At 35.9% G+C, this 15,868-nt stretch overlaps 1 protein-coding gene across 11 annotated transcripts in view; it reads right to left on the bottom strand.

Annotated features, from left to right (window-relative positions):
* The window catches only part of CELF4 (CUGBP Elav-like family member 4), an 813,218-nt gene that overhangs the window by 703,723 nt on the left and 93,627 nt on the right, over window positions 1-15,868 (bottom strand). For all 11 annotated transcript variants that reach the window (XM_054178999.1, XM_054179000.1, XM_054179002.1 and 8 more), the window contains exon 2: window positions 8,582-8,664. In XM_054178999.1, the coding sequence (XP_054034974.1) occupies window positions 8,582-8,664 (83 nt within the window). The remainder of the gene's footprint in view (window positions 1-8,581; window positions 8,665-15,868) is intronic.

Below are 15,868 nucleotides of genomic sequence, written 5' to 3'. Positions count from 1 at the left end.
ATCGAAGTTATAACTTAAATCAGAAGCTTGCGCCAGCGTGCCTTATAAGGTACATATTTACCATGCAAAGTCATTACAATAATGTAAAAACAAATGAGCTATATGCAGGACAAAAGAAAAAAACTAATTCAATTCACCTGCTTGAAGGAGCAACCTGAGGCTTGAATGGATCAGTTATAGCTGGACAAGACATGCTCTACCAACACCTGTCTACTAAACAGTCCTTTTTTTTTTTTTTATTTTATTTTTTTTTTTGCAATACACCAAAGAAAATATTCACTAGAATGTACCAGAAGCTTTGAGGATTGAGGTTTACCATACATACCTAAGGGGAAAGGAAGATAACAACTTCATTCTAGCACCACAGGGTTCAGTCAAAGGGGTGATACAGTCTAGGAGAAGTAATATTGGAAACAAGATACAAGAAGTTCCCATTGGAAAAAAAAAAAAAGAAAAAGAAAAAGAAAAAAGGGCAATATGCATTTCTTCTTTGAAAAACAGGTTAGGCTTAATTTTGTCCTTGTACTTACAGAAAATAATCAGAGAGATTTGACATTGCTGGGAACCTGCCAAGTGCAGCGACTCATACACACGGTGCCACTCTAAGCCTCTCACTGCAGCTACTAAACAGAACAAAGTCACTTCAGATACCTACTTGCCTGAGCTGATAGTGCAATCTTATGGTCAGTCATAACCCACCACTTTCTCCCTGTCAAAGTAAGAGTGCAGTAGAAGTGAAGCACAGAAACTAAATGGGTAATATGTCAAGTCTTATCAAAAGTTATTTGCAAGTGGAGAGATAGGACATTTTTTTCCAAACCCAAATGCATTCCAGTTCAGCTAGTTCTTTATAAGGTGTTAATAATTTTAAGCACAGTGTTAAACTTCATGCACAAATCATTGTTTTAGACTATTTAATACAGTTTTAATACAGTTAACCTTGTTTCAGGCAAGATTCAAGTCCCTATTACATAATCACCCCTCAGGAATTAGAGTCATGGAGTACAGCTGCTCTACAACATTCAAGTTTGAGAGTTAGTATTCTTATTGCTATTATATATGTTATTTAAAATAAACTAGACCAAGACACACCTTTGTGGCTTTCAATTATACTAATTTTGGTGGCAGAGATACATACCTTAGCCATAACTCTCATAACTCTCATGTAAAGTCTTCAACATTTGTACTTGAAAAACCACAACTGTGTATTTATATATAACTGAGTATCTGAAGGACTTAAAGATGCATACATTACACAAACAAACAGAGGGCAGGCCAGTATAAGCTATGAGTAGTATAGGTGAGCTTATCACTACACTTGAAAGTCCAAATCATGTGATTTTACAGCATCTTCTTCTAAGTGTTTTATTGAAAGTATGCATTGGCCTTACATTTCAGATCACAATCAGCTCATGCTTCTCCTTTACTCTATGGTGCAAATATGGGAAATGGGTATTCATTGAAAGGTTAGCCTATGAGCAATGACTTCTAGACTAGTAATTTTACACAATGTGATCCATGTGACTGAACTGATGAAAAGTAAATTTATTTGTAAAGGGTGCTTGTGGTTTTCTTCCTCTGTATCTCTGTGACTGAGTAATGGGATTAGAACTGAAGGTTTTCTGATTGCAAGTTATTCATGGACAAATCTCATCATCACTTGAATCAGAAAGGTGATGCAACTGGAAACGGCAGTGTTTAAAGTTCATTAGTACCTAATGGCTAACACTGTTGAAACACCGAGACATCAACCATCTTTAATTTGAAACTGGGTGCTCTCTATAGTAAAAAGCCTGTGGGAGCTACTGAGTGGCCCAGCAGATGTCAGGAACACTTAGCATTTTGTGAGATCAGATATTCGGATGCAAATATTCTTGGTAGGAATATGTTACCTCATTTAGAGCTATGGTACTGTTTAAGATGACATCATTTCAGCAGCAAAAAATATAACTGGATCTGTTCTTTCCTATGCCATATAAATCCCTTGACCTCTATCAGATCACTGCTGATTTACACTTGTGTAAATGAAGTCAGAATCAAACCCATGGCATTCACAAATGTAGGCCAGAGTAAGCATTACTCATAAACAAGAGACAACCCTTCAGAGGAAGGAAAAAAAATAAAAGATCATTTTTATGCAAATATCCTTAATAAGGAAGATAAGTTAGAAAAAAAAAGAGTATGAATGAAATGCAATCAAGAACTGCTCTGAGATGAGATTTGTTTCTAACTTTGTGAAGCTGCATCAGCTGATCTTAAAAGTAGCTTAAGCCCAAAATCTATCCTACCTGAAACTTGTTCTATATAATTTTTCACCAAGGACTCAATCCCTAGGCTTGGCTTTGAAAAGAGATGAGGATGCTCAGCAACTTGCAGGATCTGAAATAATCTGATTGCTCAGTTCTATGAATATGGATTATTTTTTTTTTTTGAGATCCAGGTTTGCCCTCAAATCATTGCACATTATCTATTTATTTATGCATAAACAGTGGTGTTATGGTTTAGAGAATAGAGGCACTTTGATGGGAGGTAAGCTTGACTAGCCTATGGGAGTTTACTGCTATGCATATAAATGAGCCCATACATACAAATACACAGAACAGATAAGTGAAAATATATGGCATCTCTTTAGAATGAAATACTTTGATTGCTCCAATCACAAGAAGTTGTAAAAATACCCTGAAAAATTAACAGCCTCAGTACATGCTAACTACATCCATCATAAATTTGTCTTTAGTTTCTGTTATCATATCACTGTCTCTTGGGACCCTCAGTCCTGTCATCATTTGCCCTTTATAATTTATTCAGCTTGTACTTGCCTGAATCCTTTCTTCTTATCATTCATCTTTACAGTTCTACATAAAATTAGATTGATCCTCCTATGTAGACATGTCAGAGAGAAAAGCTGTCATTGAATAACACATAAAACAAATGAAGGTACAGCAAAAGCTTTTGTTGAATAACTTGGAAATCATCCTTTAAGAGCCAAAAGGTGTAAAATTAGAAAGTCAAAATAATGCTACCTTTATACTTTTTTTTCCACACACCATTTTTCAATTGCCACCAAATCTCAAATGCAACTGAGAAGCCTTGTTCCCATTTTGTATATGAAGCTAAGCTTGGTTAGCCACCACAAATGTGATGAATACTGCACTTTCAGCTGAGATAACAGCATGCATCCAACACTGGTTCTGTCAGAATGCTTACTCTGGTTGTTGTTGTTGTTGTTTTGTTTTGATTTTTTTGTTCTCCCCCCATCCCCAAAGCTTTTTGGACTGGGTAGCAGAAAGAGTTTACTTTGTATTCTAGAGGTTGCTGTATAGGGATACAGAAGCCAATCTTTAACTAGTGAAATGGAACTTTAATGTTTACCAAGCAGATAGGACCCAGGTGTTTCATCTCATCTGGTGAACAGAACAGCACTGTCAAACTATAGAGGTTTTTAGCAAATGGAAAGTGCATACAGTTTCTTCCCCCTCTCCTGTCCCCTCTTTTCCCCAGAGCAAGGCCCAAAAATCATTTCACTGGCTGGTGGATCAGAAGGAGGAAACAAGAGGTAAAATAGTAACTTTTTAACTATGACATTGACACCCAAAGATTATAAAGCACTGGGGAATTTCTATAGAACTAGTTTTTGCAAGTGTCTTACTTCAGATGTGGTTTTATTACTTTTCATCTTCATTTTTAACTTCAGAAAACAGACATGTTTGTCCCAAAGGAACAATTAAATATGTTTTCTCTCAAAATCTAAAGGGCATGGTGAGCAGGTTTGTGTTCAGTAGGCTACTTTAATCACTGGAACCCATCCAGCCTTCCTCTGCTGACCATACTGAAATTTACATTGTTGAAGAAATTTTTTTGAAACTGGGAAAGTGTGGCAATATAATATTGTTTCTGGCATAACAGCATGCAGGGTGATAGGTGGTTTAATGGTTTTCCAACGAGCTCTTGAAACATTAAAGAAAGACAATAAGACTGTAAAATTACAGCAAGGTCTACCTGAGCAGTGAAATGCTCTGTATTTCTAAAAGGTGCCTGAAATTCCTTTTTTTTTCCCCCTTCTCATTTAAATCTTATTAAAAAGATTCAAGAGGGCTAGATTTTGCAGGACACACTATCCCTTCCCCCTACCCTTTAAAAAACAACAACAAACAACCAACAAAACCAACAATGACAAAAGAATCCAAAAAACTATACCCAGCTTTAATTTTATTAGAGAAATGTTGGTTTTTTGTTTAAAATTGGGTTTCAGTTTTATAGACTCACCTCTCTTCTAATGTTAAAGATATGCATAGATGGTAGGAGAGCAAAAGTATGCCAGAGCAGTTAGGAAGAAAACTAAGTACGTTATGGAGTGAGAAATTTAGCATACCAGTAGTATCACCCTTCCCTTCAAGAGGAATAGATACAACAAGAAAAACTGGTCCACATCCCAGCCTGAATAAGGGCTGTGGATTTCTGATCAACAGTTTCTTAGCTACCTAATTTCATGGCTATTATTTGCAATTCTTACAGTGAAGTTTTAATTTTAGGTAAAGAGGCAGTGCCTTCAACTAGGTATACATGAAATATTCACTTGTTTTCCTGAAAAAGCCACAAAGAACAAGAGAAAATAATGGCACTGAGCTAATAATATATAAGCTCAATTTATTTGTGCTATAAATACAAGTAGATCTTGATAGTGTAATTACATTTCTCAGCACTATCCTTTGCCACTTGGTTCAGAAAGAAAAAAAGAAAGGGGAGAAAAGTTGACTTCACTGTAAGTTGCAATCAAAATATCTAGACTCAAAAAACGATTATATTTCCCTGATTTAATTTCCTGTGGATCTTTGTGGGGCAAATAGATAATATTATACCAAACTGGAAGCCAGATAATTATCACATCCCCTGAATTGTCCTTGTATAAATCACTTTCCAACCTCCCCACTTTCTCCAAGACCATGGACTTTTGTTTTGATATGGCATTTGATCTCTGAGAGCTATATCAACATCAGGAATCCTAAGGGTGAATCAAGTTTTACTTTATCTACTTTCTCCTGCTTCTCTGAATTACTCTTCCTTGCTTAATTTGCTTTTTGTAAGTTGGGGGGGGAGGGAGGGGGGGAAAAAGGAAAAAAAAATTAAAGGTTTCCCACTATGAAGGATTAGCGTAGATTATGGCGAACAGTGTTAATTATAGGTGGGGAAAGAGAATAGTGCATCTCTCCAATCTGTTCTTGATTTCCCCCGTGTCTGGCTGGCTGGTAATAAGCCTCCTTTAATCTGGCAGTCCCCTTGGTGAAATCAGCACCACGGACAGCAATATTGATTGCTTCTGAGAAACCATCACAGCTGCTCAACCAAATTACCTTTGATATGTGACCTTTAATGTAATTACTGCAACATCAAAGCATTTCTATAAATTATTAAAGAACTAATATACTTCATCATCCAGTTACTCTGTTGTATATAAAATAAACAATAACAAGCAAATGCTAGAATTTGAATTGTTGGACACTGGCACAGTGATCTCTGCACCTATAAACATGCTGCTAGGTTAACCTGATTTAGGCAAGATTGTTCCAATCTGTCCAAAAGAGATTAATTCATTTACATTAAGAAGATTCAACTAATAATTTTATGTTTTAAATTTCATTGCAGTTGATTCAAAATAGCTATCAAGATTCCTTCCTGCCCCAAACCAAAGTGCTCTAAAGACTTTATTAATCAATACATACCTGCTAGAAGTCTTTTCATTGTTCCACAAGATGACTTTATGTCCCACATATAACACAGAAATATGTGAAACATATTTCTGTCATTTTACAAAGCATACCCAGAAAGTAATTACTGTAAAATACATGCATGCAGCCACTCCACTAAAAAATAAATAAATTATACACAGCTAAGATGCAAAGCATCTGAATTTGGACACAAAACTCCTCATGCCTCACCACTTCCATATGTTAGCATTCACAAGCATATTATTAGAAATACCTCTGTTCTGTAGTTTATAATACAAACCATAAACAGAACTACTGCTAGCACAGGTAAATGCAGAATTTACTAGGGGATGGAAAGAAGTGACTTGATCTAACAGCTCACTGTAGTGCTATTTTCCTTTTTTCCCCTGTACCAGGTTTGCTAATTATTTTGATATCTCTTCAGAAGTGTTGTTTATGTCACAGATGGTAGAGGGTCAAGAGAAGATGTTATTTATGTGTCATTTTTCAACTCATGTGGATGAAGACTTAGACCCTTGACCTTAAGAGTGCTTTTTATTTTATGATAGTTGAGGAACTATGCTATATTGTTGGTGTATTTTATCAAGAACAGGCAGGTAAGTCATAAATAATTCTCTGCTACTCACATAGAAACCATAAAACTGTATCCACACACAACAGTTTATCAAGAGACAAAACTGGTTTCCTTAAATAAACTACAGTGACATCATTCTGAAGATGAGTTCAGAAATTTGGCAGAAGCTGTATGCAGAGAGTTTGCTGGTGGACTGTAAACATTTATCCTGAGACAAAAAGGAAAGGAAATTATAGAGCTGGGAGAATTCAGTGTTCAGAAGTCTCAGAAACATGGTTGCTATTTTAGACAGTAGATTCACTGTTCCAAATTCAATCGGATTCTGAGGTATCAGGTCAAAGTGTTAAAACAAACAGGAGCCTTCAGAAGTCAGCACAGTCATTATGGAACATGTGATAGAAATTACATACACCAAGGAGGAAATACTATTTTGTCTGGAGTCCAAAAGCAGTCCATATTACCACTGAAAGAAGTCTTGATCCAACAAAAGCTGTTGAATTTTGCCACTGAGACAACAATTTTGACTTCAAGATTTTTGTGATTTCAAATCCACAAAATACAAACTGAGATTGAGAACTCAGAATGTATAAATTACCAATTTAAAAAAAAAGAAAAAAAAAATAACAGACATTAAAAGTCCTAAATCACCATCCCTTATCTCTCCCTCCAGCTCTGAGCCCTCAGTCTCACTGACCCACTGTCTACTTGAAAATATTCCCTTCACAGAGATTTCAACCCAACAGAGAAGGTGAGTTCCATTATGCAAGTCTGGCTGCTAGTGAGAAAAGCAAGTTTCAGTGAAAAAGATTGGAATTCCACTTAGTATCTTTAAATGCACAATAGCCTATCCTTTTTACCACAAGTATTAATCTCTATTTTTGATTAATGTATTTCAATTTCAAACATATTTCATAACATTTCAGGTGAAATGTTACCTGAAACATCCTTATTAAAAATATTTCCATTTCTTATACACTCAGGCTTATTATTCAAAGTAGAGAGAAGTAAAAAGAAAACATCACCTGTTAAGGGGGAAAGGAAAAATTAAAAAGGAAACAAATCCTAAAGCCCAACTAGATTCAGGTTGCTTTCAATCTGCAACTAACAAATTTCTAGAAAAGAAAAAAAAAACAAAAAAAATCATTCAGAGGGAGTTGTCAGCTGACAAAAAAAACCCCAATGTATTTTTAGGGAATGAAGCATGTACATATTTACATAAGGTATGGCCTTTAAAGCAGAAGATAGATGTAGATGAGCAAGTGTGTGGGCATTTCCATACTGGCAAGGTGGCATAGAGAAAGGTAAACAAAGTCAGGATGATGGAAAAAGAGCAGAGCAGAATCAAAATTTTCTTCATTAACACAGAGCAGTTGATGTGTCTTAGGTTTTGTGGAAAAGTAGTTTATGGTTATGCAGGACTCAGTCATTCAAAGCCAGAATTTTGGATCAACATTATCTCAGTTTAGGTGCAACTTGGAACCCTCAGGATCCCACTTTTATTTACCCGACTACTGACTTTTGTGTCATTGCGAAACCAGCTCTATTCCAGTCACAGGAATACTGCACTTGGCTGTTTCCAATCCTCAGCTGAATTGAAATAGTGTAGTCTCTTTCTCCTCCTGGTTACTGCTAAACTGGAAACCCATCCCCGCAGCACAGGTCTTCCCCATGTAATGCTGATTCTATTTTTAGTTCTGCTTGTGTTGTCTGAACCTTAGATCTTGCTCATGTGAATAATTTTCCTCATTATCTCATGTTTGTCTCTCCTCTCTCTCTTTTCTACTTGTCTCACTGCCTTTCCAATCTGCTACAGCTGCTTGAATACTAAAGTAACTGAGTCAAACCACTTTGTCATCAGGAATATGTTTTCATTCTGTGATGACTCAATAATGTGATCTGTTTCTTGATATCTTATTGCCACACCTTGTTTCAGAAAAGAAAAACAGTAAGAGGCAACACTTTGTGAGCACTTCCAGTATTTCATTGTAGTGGTTAGAATCCTAAAGGCTTTCCTCAGCTGAGTGAGACTGATAGAACCTATCCCATAAACAGTTAACTACTGTTTTTCTTACTCTTGATAAGAGAAAAAAGCACCATTAGGGTGTGTTGGTAGTATCTTGATTTCATTAGCACAATGCAAATAATGAATCATCCAAGCAAACAGAGATATTATTGCTTCTAAACTCAAGCTCCATACATAACCCATTTTAGATTGAAAAAAAAAAACAAACCAACAAAACCAAAACAAACAAAACCAATCAAGCTCTCAAACTGGACTCACCCCTGGCAGCGTCTTCTGTTCATGCAGTGCGCTCTGGGCCTTTAGAGCAGACTCCCTTTCGCAGTATGTTAGGAAGGCACAGCCTGTAAACAAAAAGGTAAAACATCAGCAATAGCAGTGCTTCAGAAGCAATCTGTTTAAAATAGAGACACAGAGTAAACCAATTTTCTGTAATCACCCCATTTCCAGTAAATCAATCATAAAAATCTTTCCTTCCTAGGTTTGTAGTAAAGAGTCAAGAAATTAACTTCCTCTAATATAGCCCTGATGAAAAGTGAACAACAGTGTGGATATGACTGTTTACTTTTGTTTGAATACATGCTAACATGTCAGATACAGAGGGTTGCGCAGGATTAATACTCTTAAAGAACCCACAGAGTGGCAAGAGGGAGCATGAGATTGCACTGCTGCTCCAGCAGGACTAGGAACAAGTCCTTTAGTGACACATTATTCTGAAAGTTTCATGCCCTTCTTTTGTACCAAGTAATTCAAGTAAAGGACATACAAGGACCTCAGACTTCTTATTGGAGAGGTCTATGTCCATTGTTTAGCCTGATGTGCATCCACAAGTATCCACTTGTGTCCACTTGCATCCTCCCTGCTTTCATCACACCATTTTCTTCCAAGCATGCAAACCAAAACAATCACAGAAATGCCCCAAAAAATCAATCCAAAACACCCATGCTGCTTTACAGATCATCAGATCTTCAGAGATGATCTAATGGATTGTGTCCTTTATTCTTCAAAAAAAGTTGTCTTAGCAAGTACAAAGGCTATATCCTGATCACTGGTTCAAGCCTTCTTTACCTTCTCTGCCCTCTTTCATGATCACATTTTGGTAAAACTTGTTGATGTTGCAATGTCTTACACTGTTTGTGTGTGTGTCTGATGTGATCAGATTATTCCTTCTTACTGCAGTATACTGAAAATCTGCCAGTTCCTGCAGCAAAAGACATGCTTGTTATGCAGAGGACATTTTCTCTGAAGTTACTAGAGAATGTCTGCAACCTCGCCAGCTCCTTGAAATGGAGGTATCATATCTTACAAGGTTCAGGCAGCATGTCTATCAAACTGTGGGCATCTTCCAAGAGCAGTACAAGTACACAGAAGCTGCCAAAGAAACAAATGTGTTCCATAACCTCATCTTGACCCACCCACCTTATACCCATGCATATGGAAAAGTACACGACAGGTAAGTAAACAGTAGACTATGAACTTTTTTCATATCTGATCACCAATGCAATCTTTTTCTCCATATAATGTTTGCTGTTTCTTCCAAGGTGGTTTCTTAGACAACATTACTGAAGAAATCTAAACATGCTATTTTCTTCTTTACAATGTTTTTAGTAAATTAGCTTGCATGAGACACTAGGGATGTTTTTTCTTTGTTTGTTTTCCCTACAAACATATGTATGTATTTTCTTCAAGATTGTCCTGTGGAAGTCATCCTACTCCTTTCACACTGAAGCTGCAAGCTGGATTTATGTTCCAAGTCAGCACAGAAAAATGTCAATTTTTCCCTGATTTCTAGCCCTGTATTGTTTTTTGAAGGTCATGTTCCTTTCAGTTTATTAAAGCAAATAATATTTGTTATGTCTGAATAACTGAGACTCAACTATAGAATATGACAGTCAAGAGATGAGACTGACCAACAGAAAAAGTCTGCATACTTTAATTGGAATTATGTGAGTTTGTTCCTTTCTACCTTTAAATGGATGAATTTTCAGTTTTTCTGTATTTACCAGAGAAAAGAAAGAAACTGTGAGAGAGAGCCTACAGCTAGTAGAAGTAATGGATTGAAAAAGATCGTTAAAAGCCACCCATAGCTTGATAATCAAATGGGAAACTATGCTTAAATTTAATTTCAGTGTTAAATCACAGGCTGAAAGCTCTCTGTTGACTAGACACAATAAGAAAGTCTCCATTTAGTAGCAGACATGGAGCAGCTGATACAGCCTAATTAGGCACATCATAGTGCACTATTATAGAGATAAACTATGCAGTGTAAAGCTCCTATAATGATAGCTGTATTTTTCTTCTCATTGTGATGGCCATGATGACAGTTCAGGGTAACAACATCTTGCAACTCCTACCATATCACATGATTGTAATTCAGACTAAGTAGACAGAAGACTATTTCTCTCTGAAGAGGCAAAGTTTCCTTCCAAGATCTATACAAAGCATGTGTGGAGTTACATTCTCATCAGGGAGAAAATTCCACTAATTCCTCTCAAAAAATGTTCATGAAAGTGGTAGAAGTACCAAACTCAAAGAAGAGTAGAACATGTCTAAACATCACTCATTTCCCAAACAGGGTGCTAAGGACAGAAAGACATTGAAATAAAAAAAAATTAATTAAAAAATCTAGTTTCTCATATGGTCAGAAAAGAAAAAAATATGTTTTTCAGGCACACACACACAGAAAAAACCCACTAGATTTACTTTAAAGTAATTATCAATTGCTGAGATTCAATAAATTCCATCCCAGAAATGGCCAGATGGAATAATGTAGAACTTAATGTTCAAAACAGAATTCGAATTTGAACTTGAAAAGGCCAGCTCATGGAAACTTCTGTCTTTACTTTACTTATCACAAGATTACTCTAGGGCACAAAACCAGCTATAGTATTTTTCAAGCACATTCACATGTGTCTTGTGATAAAATAATACGTATCTATTTCTCCATCCTGCAAGAATTTCCATATTTCTTCTTGTGCATTAAGACAAAAGGTAATGAGATTTCTTGCCCCTTCTACCTTCAACATCAAAATGCAAAGGACTGATGAACTATTGCTATGCCTAATGGAGTTACAACTGTAGCACCATTTTCTGGTGTTACTTTTTCTAACATACCTCTTTATATATATATATATATATATATATATATATATATATATATATATATATACACACACACATATGACTACTCCAAAGCATTCTTTCTGCCTCAAGAATATTGCTTAAAGAACAGAACACTAAACATTCAGGTTAACTCTATGAGGTACAACACCCTAAACAAGAGTCTTGAAATGATATCATAAGTTACAATAAGTTTTACAGAAAAAAGTCAAACTGGTGAAACCCTGTGTTGTGTTTTTTTGTTATTTCCTTCACACCCACCCCCCCCACCCCCCATTTGATCTCCCAAGATGAAAACAATTCCAGAACAATCACTGAAACTTCTGATTGTGTATAGATCCACTATGTCACAGGAAAAAAACCCAACACACAAGGTTTCAGTAGTAAACTCTTATGTAGTGCAGCAGCTTACTACCACCAGCTGTTTGGCCTGGATGTGAATTTGGCTTCTGGGTGAAAGGATTCCCACTGAAAAGCATTTGCACTATCCAGCCTGCTCCTATAGCCTATGTTGAACAGTATAATTTCTGAACACGTCTCTTAAGGAAAGATAGAGGGAAAGCTCTGTGTTAGTTCTGTCATCTACGTGTATGGGTGATAATGACTGAGTGAATACAGTGCTTGAGAATCATATCTGAATTTGAATGTAAAAAAAAAAAAATCTAATTGACTAATTATTGATAATGAAGGACTTGCTCCTAGCTGTTCCTAATTTCAAGTCTGTCTCTCAAATATGCCAAGTTTTCCAGACATATGTCAATCATCTAAAAGATGCTTTGTTTAGACTGGGTTTTTCCAGATGTTCATTTACTACCAGTGGACAGATTCTGGGCTAGCACATAAACATCTGGAAACTCCCAGCTGGCAATTAACTCTCAACTTATTGAACTGCAATCTTTTGGAAACATGAGGATGTATCAAGTGGTCTCCTGGGAAATGAGGTTGTTAAAGGGGAAACAAAAACAAGAGCTTGAGATAGGGAAAAAAAAAAAAAAGGAAGAAAAAATATCTATTTTAATTTTACCTCCAGGGAATTCAATAGCATAAATAATGATTGCATGGAATACAGATGGATAATGATTGTACTTAAGGCAGCATCAACCCCACAGTAATTATCCTGAGCTAAAAAAGAATAATTCTGGAAATCAAGAACTATTTCACCCCAACAATAGCAGACCAGAGATGTGTATTCCATCTTTCAAGCTCTTGGTTTGTGTTTAAGAGAGCTTTCCCTCTGAAAGGAAAATAGTTCCTTGCTTCAAGATTCAGGGATCTCTTACACTTAAGAAAGCTCTTATCCTAAAATCAGCATCTCAGATCATGTCTCCCAGCTAAGATTTCAAAGTGAAAAAGAAATCTTTTTTTTTTTTTTTTTTTTTTTCACTTTAACTTTCTTAGCTCTACATGTCTGGTTTTGAAACAATTCTCATTTGCTCTGTCTACACTGGACTGCTCAAGGTTAAACCACTTGAGGGTTTCAGAGATTGAGTTGAATTTTCTTGAGGGGGACACAATCAATAAAGACTTTTGGAACTGGAAATGTTTTATCCAATTTCTTCATCTCTTTCTCACTGTGATTAACTACCTGCTGATGAAAGTTAACATCTTTGCTGGTAAAGAACATTCACTTGGCTAGAATTTTCTTTTTCTCCATCTCCCCTGCTGCACAACTACTGAACAGTAAGTGTTTAGAGGAAAAGATGAATAAAAATCTTTCCAGAAATCAGCTTGTCAATTATATTGCAGGCAAATTAACATCTGAAATGCCTTGTGGTATGGAATGCTAATTTTCTTTTTCTTCTTATGTGATTTTCCATTAACTATTACAGTGCTGTTATCTTCCTACTATAGATAACAGAATAGGGGTCTCCATGTAAAGGCATACTCATACAGACCTACGAACCAATACCAAAACCAAGTTAGTAGTACTAATTTGGACATTTAGAAGTCAACCAAATTCAGAGAATTTTAGCTCACTTAAAAAGCATTTCTTCTATTTTGAAATGAGACATAGGTGTGCACAATCCAAATCAGAGCCCTTCCTCAGATAAGCAGAGTTTACACTTAGCAGTGTCCAGGCAGACATCAGAAAAACTGATGTGTATGTATCAGAGTACTGTTAGCATTTCAACAAAACTCAATGTTTTCATCTTAACTTTTGGTAACAAGCAGTGTGTTAGCAGAAACTCCAGTTTTACAAAGTCAACATTTCTCACAGAAAGTTTCAATGAAATATTTCACCATGAAGTGTTTCCAGCCTCTACTGATTAAAACCTACAACTTCTTTCAGAATAGTCATTAATCCAGACTATGATCTAAATCAGGCTAATAGGGTCTTGAGGCTTCTACACCTCAGAGCAGAGTGCATTGTCAGTGGTAGTCCATCTTAATTTTTTCTTAAGTAACTCCACACTTACCTTGCCACCATCCCATGCATAACTATAAAACTTCTGATCTCTCAAACATTTTTCCCCAGTATAAGGGAAACTTTTCTGGCTCTGATTCACACAGATATGTTTCTCCTGGGGTCTTAAAAGCTTCTTGCAAGTTGCTTTGAATGGTCATATGTTGAATGGTATATTCAAGATAAGGTACAGAACGAACCATTGATTTGATGCAGCATATCCACAGTCCCATTTTCCCCCAGCTGCCAAAATTTTAGCTTTAAATTTTATCTTGAAACTTCTGAGATACTTTTGATATTTAAGCCCAAGTCAGCCCAAGATTCATTGCTCAACTTTCTGCAGTTCTAGCCTACCACAACATTATACTTCCCATGACAGGTGTCTGTTTACCATACACACAGCCAAGCTTCATTAGAAAAATAAGAATGTAGATTACTGATTACTCTCTACCAAAGACAGTGTTAGTGCGATTAATAGGGCCTGAAAATGCTTGATACATTGAGTTACAGTACAAAATCAGTTTTAAAATAGACAAGTGTCATTTCAGCTTCCCTTTTTTTGCCTACTAAATGTGGACTTCATGTTGTAAAGAGAGATGCATGTACTCAGGCTCTACCCATCAAACTATTAGGGCTTTCCTTTGATTTTAAAGTACAAAAAGTTTGACTTTAAAGTGAAATTGATGCTTGAATTGTATTTTGGACCTAGCACCAGTGTTGCCAGTATTTCAGAACTCAGTCGCTTTTAAGAAGGTCATGACCAAACTCTAGGGATCACTCATGTGAGGTTGACAACTAGTAGGTCTCATCTTCCACACATTAAGGAAAGAACAAGTTTAAGCTAAACTTGTCTCAGTTCAGTCTACTTAAAATTAAAACCCAAAAAAAACCCCCAACCAAACAAACCCCATCATGATGTCTTCAAAACGCCTTGTTTCTAGTGTGGTGATAAGCAAAGGAAAGATAGAAGGTGATTTTAAAAATTTTTATTTTTATACTTTTTTCTGATTTACTGGTGAAATTTAGTAATATTACTAGAAACAGTCCTGCTGTTCAAAGACTAACACTTTCATTCTGACAATTATGGGTTAAATCTCCTTAGAGTACAGGCATTAATTAGACTCTGTACCTGCTGTTCTGGGTCTTGCCTTTTGAGTTCTTTCTATTGTTAGCAGCATATGAATAACTCAGTGGATTTTATAAAACACATAGCTGTATCAGAAACTTTTGCCCCTCTTCATTTTATTGATTTTTGGTCCACTTCTTTTTGGGGAAACTTCAAGAATTGCCAACTAGTTTCCAGACGTTGTACTTTCATTTAAAAAATAAAAATAATAAAGGGGGCAAAACCCAATAACAACAACAAAAAAACCCACAACCCCAAACACAACAAAAGACAACCAACCAGCAACAAAAGCAACAACAACAACAAAAAAAATTTTGAATGCCTTAGATCTTAAGGCATCTCAAGTAAAATAAAACTAAATAAAAAACATCTCTAAATAATTTAGATACTTCTGCCCCATAGGAACTTCTTCCAAGCCTTGTCTTTTCTGCATCTACATGAGCTTGTTCTAGGTTTGCTTCTTTTACTACTCATAATGTTTCACCAGCTTGAGGAACAAGCATTTCTTGGAAAATAACATCAAATCTGTTTGCAGGAAATGCATTTGTATTCAAGAACATGAGAAAAGTTAGCAATTTCAATCCTTAAAAAATTACAGTGAACCTCTTATTTTGATGCAACATCAAATGATCAGTTATTTATGCTTTTGTCTCAAGAAATGTGCATGTAGCCTGTTCTAAATACAAGCTTGTGCTCCAAAAAGCCTCATAATCTTTCTTCTTTCAGGCAAGGTACATGTGTCAATATAGACTTCTGACATTTTCAGCTCAAAGTTGAAAGTAAAAGGCACTGAAAGAAATGTAGGAAAGAAGAGTTATTATTAGAAAACTTCAGAAACTGGTTATTATAACTATCTTTCTAGAGTTACTCTTCTTATAAAGTATGCTAACTTACATCT

Source organism: Dryobates pubescens, chromosome Z (assembly GCF_014839835.1).
Source record: "Dryobates pubescens isolate bDryPub1 chromosome Z, bDryPub1.pri, whole genome shotgun sequence".
Lineage (NCBI taxonomy): Eukaryota > Metazoa > Chordata > Aves > Piciformes > Picidae > Dryobates > Dryobates pubescens.
Note: the sequence above shows the minus strand (reverse complement) of the source record. Positions and strands in the feature narration are given on the sequence as shown.